This window comes from Carcharhinus amblyrhynchos, chromosome 25 (assembly GCF_965287045.1).
Source record: "Carcharhinus amblyrhynchos chromosome 25, sCarAmb.v2.hapA, whole genome shotgun sequence".
Taxonomy (NCBI): Eukaryota; Metazoa; Chordata; class Chondrichthyes; order Carcharhiniformes; family Carcharhinidae; genus Carcharhinus; species Carcharhinus amblyrhynchos.
The window spans coordinates 44,043,167-44,053,079 of NC_137348.1; the positions used below are offsets into that span (position 1 = coordinate 44,043,167).

Sequence of the window (9,913 nt, forward strand, 5' to 3'; positions counted from 1 at the left end):
GTGTCTCAATCAATGCTCATGGTCACTGTTCCCAATAGGATTTCAATATAATTCTCTCTTCAGGTCCAGTCTCCCTCTCCTTCAAATTTCCCCTCATTGAGCCACTCTTCAACACCCTTTGCAAATTGCTGTTCAATTATCAACCTACTTTTCCTTTACAAAGGTTCTCTCAAATCGAAGCCCATCTTTGTAGGAAGTTCAGGTTTGAATCTCCTGTCAGATCTCTGCCCTGCCACAAGACCACAACAACTCTCATCAGACTCACACTGCCAGGCACAGAGATGGATCAATGCTTTGTCCCAGCCCCAGTCACAATATCCCAATGTCCCAATTCCCTTTCCATTAGACCCCGTCACCTTTAACTTTTGTTCTAGAAATGTTACCCTTGGTCTTTTACACCATCTCCCTACCCCCTAACCAGTCACCATCTGAACCTCGTCACCCTCGCCCTGTCCCCTCACCCCCAACCCTCTGCTCTCTCACCTCACCCTCTGCCCCCTACCCCCCTCACCCTCTGCCCCCTCACCCTCTGCCCCTGCCCCCTCACCCCCTGCCCCTCTGCCCCGGGTTATACTCACTGTTGTACTGAACTCCTTTGGCGAATCTCCGCTGGAGGCTCTGATTCATGCTCTGGAGTCCGGCCGGGATGATCTTTTCCCTGCCGGGGACCTGCTCCGTGCCCACCAGCTTCTTTAGTGCCGAAAACATGTTGCCGGGGGAAGCGGCCTCGCCTCAGGAGCCGCCAACAGGGACACGGAGCCTGAGCGGCCACAACAGCAACATCAACCCGGCAGGCCCGGCTCCGGGGGAGGGAGAGCAGCCACTGCGCCTGCGCCGTCCTCTCGCCCCCCCCCACCGCGCCTGCGCCGCCCGCTCGACCCAACCGCGCCTGCGCCGCCCGCTCGACCCAACCGCGCCTGCGCCGCCCGCTCGACCCAACCGCGCCTGCGCCGCTTGCTGAGCACCCACCGCGCCCGCGCCGCTCGCTGAGCACCCACCCCGCCGCTTGCAGAGCACCCACCGCGCCTGCGCCGCTCGCTTCGTCCATTTCCCTCCCCGCGCCTGCGCTGCCCGCTAGACCCAATACGCCTGCGCCGCCCGCTCGCCCCCACTGTACCTGTGCCGCCCGCTCTCTCTTTAAATTTTGAACGAACAATTAAATATCTTTAAATAGCACATTAAGCCCTGCGCTGCCCGCTAGCCCCAATACGCCTGCGCCGCCCGCTCTCTCCCACCGCGCCTGCGCTGCCCGCTCGCCCCCACTGTACCTGTGCCGCCCGCTCTGTCCCACCGCGCCTGCGTTGCCCGCTAGACCGAATGGAGCCTGCGTCACCCTTTCCCTCTCACTATCCCCGCCGCATTGAGGCTGTTTTCCCGGCCAGCCCTGAAACAGGAGCATTCTACCCCATCATTCAACATGGCCATGGCTGATCACCCACTTCACTTTGGCCCGTCGAATCGTGCAGACTTGATAAATGGGATCTTCTGCGTTGCAGGAATTCTGTGGTTCTTATCCTGACCCACACCCACACTATCTTCTAGATTCCCCACCCAGTGTCTAGGTTGCTCCCCTGTCAAACCCTCTTGGAATCTTAGACAGGGGTAACCAAGAAGGTCAATGAGGGCAGGGCAGTAGATGATGTCTTAGGACAGCAGGGCCTTAGCGAGACCTTTGACAAGACACCGGATGGTCGATTGTTGCTTAAGGGTAAATCTCACGGGATCCAGGGTGAGGTTGCTAAATGGATTAAACAAACTGACTTGATGACAGAATGTGGAGATGCCGGCATTGGACTGGGGTGAATACAGTAAGAAGTCTCACAACACCAGGTTAAAGTCCAACAGGTTTATTTGATAGTAAACCCACTAGCTTTTGGGGTTTGCCCCTTCAGGTGAGTGGAAAGATCGGGTCACAAACAGAGCATATAAAGGCACACACAGTTTACAGAATACTGATTAGAATGCAAGTCTTTACAGCTAATCAATTCTTCACAGCGTAAGTGGAGATAGCAATCTCCACTCACATTGTCTGCACTTCGCTGTAAAGACTCGCATTCTGTAAACTGAGTGTGTGCCTTTATATGCTCTGTTTGTGACCAGAACTTTCCACTCACCTGATGAAGGGGCTAGTGGGTTTACTATCAAATAAACGTGTTGGACTTTAACCTGGTGTTGTGAGACTTCTTATTGATGACACAAGCCAAAGGGTGGATGTAGAGGGTTGTTTATCAAACTGGAGGCTTGTGACCAGTGGTGTGCCTCAGGGATCAGTGCTATGACTACTATTATTCATCATTTATGTTAATGATTTGGATGAGAATTTAAGAGGCATGGTTAGTAAGTTTGCAGGTAATAGAAAAATTGCTGGCATAGTGGACAGTGAAGAAGGTTATCTCCAATTGCAACGGAATCTTGATCAATTTGGCCAGTGGGCTAACAAATGGTAAATAGAGTTTAATTTAGATAAATGTGAGGTGATGTATTTTGGTAGATTGAACCAGGGCAGGACTTACTCAGTTAATGGTAGGGCACTGGGGAGAGTTACAGAACAAAGAGATCTAGGGGTACAGGTTCATAGCTCCTTAAAAGTGGAGTCACAGGTAGACAGAGTGGTGAAGAAGGCATTCAGCATCTTGATTTCATTGGTCAGAACACTGAATACAGGAGTTGGGACGTCTTGTTGAAGTTGTACAAGACATTGGTAAGGCCACACTTGGAATACTGTGTACAGTTCTAGTCACCCTATTATAGAAAGGATATTATTAAACTAGAAAGAGTGCGGAAAAGATTTACTAGGATGCTACCGGGACTTGATAGTTTGAGTTATAAGGAGAAGCTTGATAGACTTTTTTCTCTGGAGCGTAGGAGGCTGAGGGGTGATCTTGTAGAGGTCTATAAAATAATGAGGGGCACGGATCAGCTAGATAGTCAATATCTTTTCCCAAAGGTAGGGGAGTCTAAAACTAGAGGGCATAGGTTTAAGATGAGAGGGGAGAGATACAATAGTGTCCAGAGGGGCAATTTTTTTCACACAGAGGGTGGTGAGTGTCTGGAACAAGCTGCCAGAGGTAGTAGTAGCGGCAGGTACAATTTTGTCTTTTAAAAAGCGTTTACACAGTTACATGGGTATGATGGGTATAGAGGGATATGGGCCAAATACGGGCGATTGGGATTAGCTTAGGGGTTTTTAAAAAAAGGACTGCATGGACTAGTTGGGCCAAAGGGCCTGTTTCCATGCTGTAAACCTCTAAGATTCTATGACTCTAGTCAATTCCCACCATCTACGAGGAGGAGTTCCATTTCCAAAACTTCTCTCTCAGTGTGAAGTTGCGTTATGTGTGCTTTCTATGTGGGAATGCTGTGGAAGAGGCAAGAGTTCAACATTGTAATTCACAGATGAGTGAAGTTTTGGGGCCACAAGCCCCAGTTACATGCACTGTATGGGTAAGTACCCATTTGCATGGGTAAACAAATTTGTAATAGAGGGGGTCGTGAAAGAATAAAGTTGACTAGGTTTCAATGAGATCATCTCTCATTCTTCTGAACTCCAGAGGATATATATCCAATTTTGTCAATCTCTCTTCCAACTACAACCAGGAACCGATAGTGAACTTTCACAACAGTGAGCCTGCGATGCCAGAACTGCACACATTAACTCCAGATGTAGTCCCACCAACAATACTTTTCACTGTATGTTCATACATGTAACAATAATAAATCAAATCAAATCAGTAAATCCTTGCACAACTGTAGCAGGATTTCTTTAATCTTCTATTCCAATCCCTTCACAATTAAGGCCAACTTGCAATTTGCTATCCCAGCTGCTTGTTGTACCTTCATGCTAATGTTTCATGTCCCTTCTCTGAGAAGCTAGGATATACATGTCAGAAATAGACCGTTCCATCCACGCCACTGCTTATCATAGAGTTATGGAGTTTCACAGCAAGGAAAGAGGCCCATTGTGTCTGTGCTGGCTGTCAAGGACCTATCTATTCTATTTTCCAGTACTTGGTCTGTAGCCTTGTATACTATGGTGTTTCAAAATGTTCTTAATGCTTCTCAAATGTTGGGAGGGTTCCTGCCTCTACCACCCTATCAGGCAGCCAGCTCCACCACACTCTCAGACAGTACATTCCAGATCCTGACCACTCGCTGTGTGAATCTGTCTCCACCACACTCTCAGACAGTACATTCCAGATCCTGACCATTCGCTGTGTGAATCTGTCTCCACCACACTCTCAGACAGTACATTCCTGATCCTAACCACTTGCTGTGTGAATCTGTCTCCACCACATTCTCAGACAGTACATTCCAGATCCTAACCACTCGCTGTGTGAATCTATCTCCACCACATTCTCAGACAGTACATTCCAGATCCTAACCACTCGCTGTGTGAATCTATCTCCACCACATTCTCAGACAGTACAGTACAGTCCTCGCTGTGTAATAAGTATACCCATGTGCCTTCCGAATACCAACATTTACAAGTTTCATGCATTTTAAAAAATGTTTTGCTGTTCCATTCATCTGACCAGAGAATAACCTGATACTTCCTCACAATATACATTAATAACTTTGATGAGGGAACCACATGGAACATTTCCAAGCTTGCTAACAGGGTAATACTTGGTGGGAATATGAATGGTGAGGGAGATGTTAAGAAACTTCAAGGTGATTTTAGACAAGTTGGGTGAGTGGGCAAATACATGGCAGGTGTAGTTTAATGTGGATAAACGTGAAGTTTTGGACAGAGAAACAGAATGGTAGAGTGGTGATAGATTGGGAAATAGGACTTGGTTGTCCTAGTGCAACTGAAAACAAGCATGCAGGTGCAGCAAGCAGTTAGGAAGGCAAATGCATGTTGGCCTTCATTGCAAGAGGATTTTCAGTACAGGGGCAAGGATGCCTTACTGCAGCTGTACAGGACCTTGGTGAGACCCCTCCTGGAGTATTGTGTGCTGTTTTGCTCTCCTTATTTTAGAAAGGCATGTGTGGGGTGTCAGGGAGGGGTATAACCTTTGGTGGGGGAACATGTCACATCCTTTCAGGGCAGTTTATCCATCCTTTGTCCCCACCTGGCACTCAGCTCTCACCTGTGGCTCCCCGTAGCTATTTGCACGCGACAGCGGCCACACCTCGGGCAATGGCCCCGACAAGCCGGCTGAACCAGGTGAGGGTAACTGACGGGTCTCAACCCTGGGTGAGATAGGGAGATGTCTATCCCAGCGTGTGAAGACTGAGTCCGGCGGATTGAGCGGAAGAGACCAATGGAAGGTCCAACAATCAAGAAGGCGGTTTCTGCAAGCGCGTGGAACGTGAAGAGCAGGACAAGACACAGAAGACATCCTGGCCATCCACTGCACCTAGTCCCATCTCCAGCCGGCTTAACTCTTGTCTTGCCAGTGGATCTAGATGGGAATTGGGAAGAGAGAGTGAGGCTGACGCTGCACAACTCTCCCTCACTTTAATCCAAATCAAGCGCTGGTCTCGACACCACCATCATCATCATCATCAGTGTCCTGTTCAACCCTTGAAGTCCTGTGGTGATGGGCGAGTGATGAAGCAGTAGGTGTGGATACACTGGGAGCTGTAGTCACGGACCTGCACACAGGCGGCTCAGGTCTAATGGTCGTTTTCCACTGACTGAAGCAGCAATGGAACTCGGTGTCTACCTGGGCGACTGAGCAGTCCTCTTCAGGAACACACTGCTCACCTCCATAGAATGAGGAAGGGGCTAGAAAAGGTGCCCTAAACATTGCCTGCTTCACTACACCCTGGCCAGTTTACTGCGGCTGATGGGGATCCCATCTTGCGGTCGAATAAACAAAATAAAACACAAGGTGACATCGCTCAGTGTCTACACAAGTCTGTCCAATATGTGCCAGGACATTGCGTGTCCGAATTGGCCTGATCAGTCATCTTCAGACACACCGCAACCAGCCTCAAAATGACTAATGGTGTCGAGGTCCTCATCGATAACGATGGACGAACAACGGCAATCTAAGGATATATTTGTCATAGATGGAGTGCAGGAAAGGTTCACCAGGAAGGTAGGATTGTATAAGGAGAGATTGGATCGACTATGCCTTAATTCACTGGAGTTCAGAAGAATGAGAGGGGATCGAATTGAAATGTATATATTTCTGACAGGGCTGAATGGATTGGATGCAGGTATTTTGTTTCCTCTGGTTGGGGAGTCTAGAACAAGCCGTCATTGTCTCAGGATATGAGGTAGGTCTTTTAGGACTGAGATGAGGAGAGATTTCTTTATTCGAAGGATGGTGTAATGAAAGCCATGGAGGTCAAGTCATTATGAATTCATTCTTGATCCCCTTCAATTTTCACCTTCTGTTCTTAGCGATGAGAAGGTTGAGAGGAGATTTGACGGATGTGTTGAAAATCACACAGCATCTGTTCAGGGTAGATAGTGAGACACTGGTCCCATTGGTGGAATGATCAAGAAACATGGGATACAGATTTAAGGTGTCGGGTAAAATCTCTGCCAAATCTTTTAAAAAGTTCTTCAAGTCTAGGATTACAAAATTGACAATGACTAGTTTATTTCTAAATTCAATTTATTGTTCAATTTTTAGAATTCAGTTGTTGTAAGAGTAGCTTAAATATTGTCCGCTTTACTTACAGTCATAGTACAGGTGATTGACATCGTTCAATGCAGTCAGTCAGTTGAACACGTTTCTTCCAGCTTCTTCCTGTAGATTGTTACCTGGGGACTATCTGCCCCTCAGCGATGCCATCCAAGAACACAGTGTCAGTTTTCACAACGCACGCCCATAACACTCAGCTCTACTTCCTCCTCACTCCTGTCCACCCTCTTACTGTCTCCATGCTGCTTGTTCAATCTCTAATAGAGGAGCAGCAGAAATTTTCTCCAAATACAAGGAAGTTCAAAGCCAAAACACTCTTTTCTATTCCATCCTATCCCGATCAACTCTCTCAATCTGACCATCTCGGATCAGCTTCAGACCACATATCCCCACCATCAGTAAAACCACCAATTTCTACCTCGGTAACATTGGCAAGTTCATTCCTGCCTCAGCTCATTGGAATAATTAACAAAGACGCTGCCACTGTGCTCCTGGCTAGCCTGTCAATGTATCAGCAATGCATCCTCTGGTAAATACACTGTTAAACAAATTGTTTTGTGAAGGACATTGGCTCAACTTCCATGACAGCAACAGTGGACACAGCTGGAACAGATGTGGAAACCTCCACTGAGCTGTATGAAGAATAAACTTGCTGAAGGTAGAAGACAAGATTCTGGATTATTCCTTCACCATGTAGGATTAGTAATTTTAACAAACCAACCATCTCCCAATCGCCACAAACTGGAGCTCAAGCAAGTCTCAGTTCCCTGTATCCCGGTCATACTGGGGATCCCTGCACTCACTGCCATTACTCCTGCTCAAACACTCATTTGAAAATTCTAATCCTTGTTTACAAATCCCTCCCATCACCTCAGTCACTCTGTAATCTCCCTCAGCTCGACAACTTTCTGAATTATGTATACTCAATTAATTCTGGCCTCTTGCAATTCCCAACTTGAATCAATTCATCATTGGTGATTGTACCTGCAAAGGTCAAAGCCCGAAGCCTGGGATTTCCCCTCTAAATTTCTCTCAGTCTCTTCTCCTGTCAGCAGCTCATTTGGAGTTGGGTCTTTGACCAGGCTTTTCCTTATAACTCCACATGTGCCATGGTGTCAAACACAGTTTGATTTTGCTGATTTAAAGCATCATGGGATGTTTTACTATTTGAAAATCAGCGCAACTTGTTACACTAAACCTGCACCTGTCCTCAGAGTGTTTGATGGGGACAGTGTCGAGGGAGGTTTACTCTGTATCTAATCCCGTGTTGTACCTGTCCTGGGAATGTTTGATGGGGGACAGTGTAGAGGGAGCTTTACTCTGTATCTAACCCCGTGCTGCACCTGTCCTGGGAATGTTTGATGGGGTACAGTGTAGAGGGAGCTTTACTCTGTATCTAACCCTGTGCTGTACCTGTCCTGGGAGTGTTTGATGGGGAACAGTGTAGAGGGAGCTTTACTCTGTATCTAACCCCATGCTGCACCTGTCCTGGGAGTGTTTGATGGGGACAGTGTAGAGGGAGCTTTACTCTGTATCTAACCCCATGCTGCACCTGTCCTGGGAGTGTTTGATGGGGAACAGTGTAGAGGGAGATTTACACTGTATCTAACCCCGTGCTGTACCTGTCTTGGGAGTGTTTGATGGGGGACAGTGTAGAGGGAGATTTACTCTGTATCTAACCCCGTGCTGTACCTGTCCTGGGAGTGTTTGATGGGGAACAGTGTAGAGGGAACTTTACTCTGTATCTAACCCCGTGTTGTACCTGTCCTGGGAGTGTTTGATGGGGGACAGTGTAGAGGGAACTTTACTCTGTATCTAACCCCGTGCTGTACCTGTCCTGGGAGTGTTTGATGGGGGACAGTGTAGAGGGAGCTTTGTGTCTAACCCTGTGCTGTACCTGTCCTTGGAGTGTTTGATGGGGGGGGACAGTGTAGAGGGAGCTTTACTCTGTATCTAACCCCGTGCTGTACCTGTCCTGGGAGTGTTTGATGAGGGACAGTGTAGAGGGAGCTTTACTCTGTATCTAACCCCGTGCTGCACCTGTCCTGGGAGTGTTTGATGGGGAACAGTGTAGAGGGAGCTTTACTCTGTATCTAACCCCGTGCTGTACCTGTCCTGGGAGTGTTTGATGGGGGGGACAGTGTAGAGGGAGCTTTACTCTGTATCTAACCCTGTGCTGTACCTGTCCTGGGAGTGTTTGATGGGGGGGACAGTGTAGAGGGAGCTTTACTCTGTATCTAACCCTGTGCTGTACCTGTCCTGGGAGTGTTTGATGGGGGGGACAGTGTAGAGGGAGCTTTACTCTGTATCTAACCCTGTGCTGTACCTGTCCTGGGAGTGTTTGATGGGGGGGACAGTGTAGAGGAAGCTTTACTCTGTATCTAACTCTGTGCTGTACCTGTCCTGGGAGTGTTTGATAGGGACAGTGTAGAGAGAGCTTTACTCTGTATCTAACCCCGTGCTGTGTCTGTCCTAGGAGTGTTTGAAGGAAACAGTGTTGTGATTTTTCTGCTCCATCGCCGTGCTACCTTGATGAGCACGCAGAACCCAAACTGGTACATTGAGATTCTGAGACATTCTCTTATCCTGTACATTTTTCTTATGTTTATATTTTGAGCAAGGAGTTGATACGTGTTTTCCATTCAATTTTCTTCTGTAAATGTTGATGTCCAATGAACAGCTGGAGTAAATGGTGCTCTCTCTCAGCAGCTCTGTCAGAATCGCTGGATGTTAGAGGCATCGTCATAAGAAATCAGAATAACTCCAACAATTGCTGACATTCTCCCCAAAAAATTCTATGTCTCCAACGTCTGGAAAAATGGAATAAATCTCGCTGTTTTTCTGAATGAATCTCTGATGATCTGTGCATACAGAGTGTCCGTGCGGGATTCATACTGGAAAGTAGGGGGTGATGTCTAATCCCACAGGAGAAGCCAGCAGCTTGGCACTAAGTGGGCCACTATGCATGCGCCAATTTGTCAGTGATGAGATTGGCACATACACAGTGTTCTGCTAATGCCAGCCTCCCAATTGCTGGCCAATCCCACAATCCCCCCCATCACTGGCCTTGCAATGCCCCCCCACTCCCAATCGCTGGCCTCTCAGATCTCCCTGGACCAGCCCTTATGTTCCCCCCCTTTAACCATTCGACCCTTGCTCTTCCCGACCCCCACCCGGCCAGCACGGACCCCCCAAATCCCGACCCCCCGCCACACAACCCAGCAGCCCCGGCCACCCCCCACACGGACGGCCAGCCCCGGCCACCCCCCACACGGACGGCCAGCCCCGGCCACCCCCCACACGGACGG

The 9,913-nt window shown here is 48.3% G+C and overlaps 1 protein-coding gene across 2 annotated transcripts in view; it reads right to left on the reverse strand.

Annotated features, from left to right (window-relative positions):
• LOC145358288 (rab-like protein 6) overlaps window positions 1-811 on the reverse strand; it is a 132,598-nt gene extending 131,787 nt beyond the window's left edge. For both annotated transcript variants that reach the window (XM_080212182.1, XM_080212183.1), the window contains exon 1: window positions 579-811. In XM_080212182.1, coding sequence (XP_080068308.1) covers window positions 579-708 — 130 coding nt within the window. In that variant the 5' untranslated portion in view covers window positions 709-811. The remainder of the gene's footprint in view (window positions 1-578) is intronic.
• Window positions 812-9,913: the final 9,102 nt, after the last annotated feature.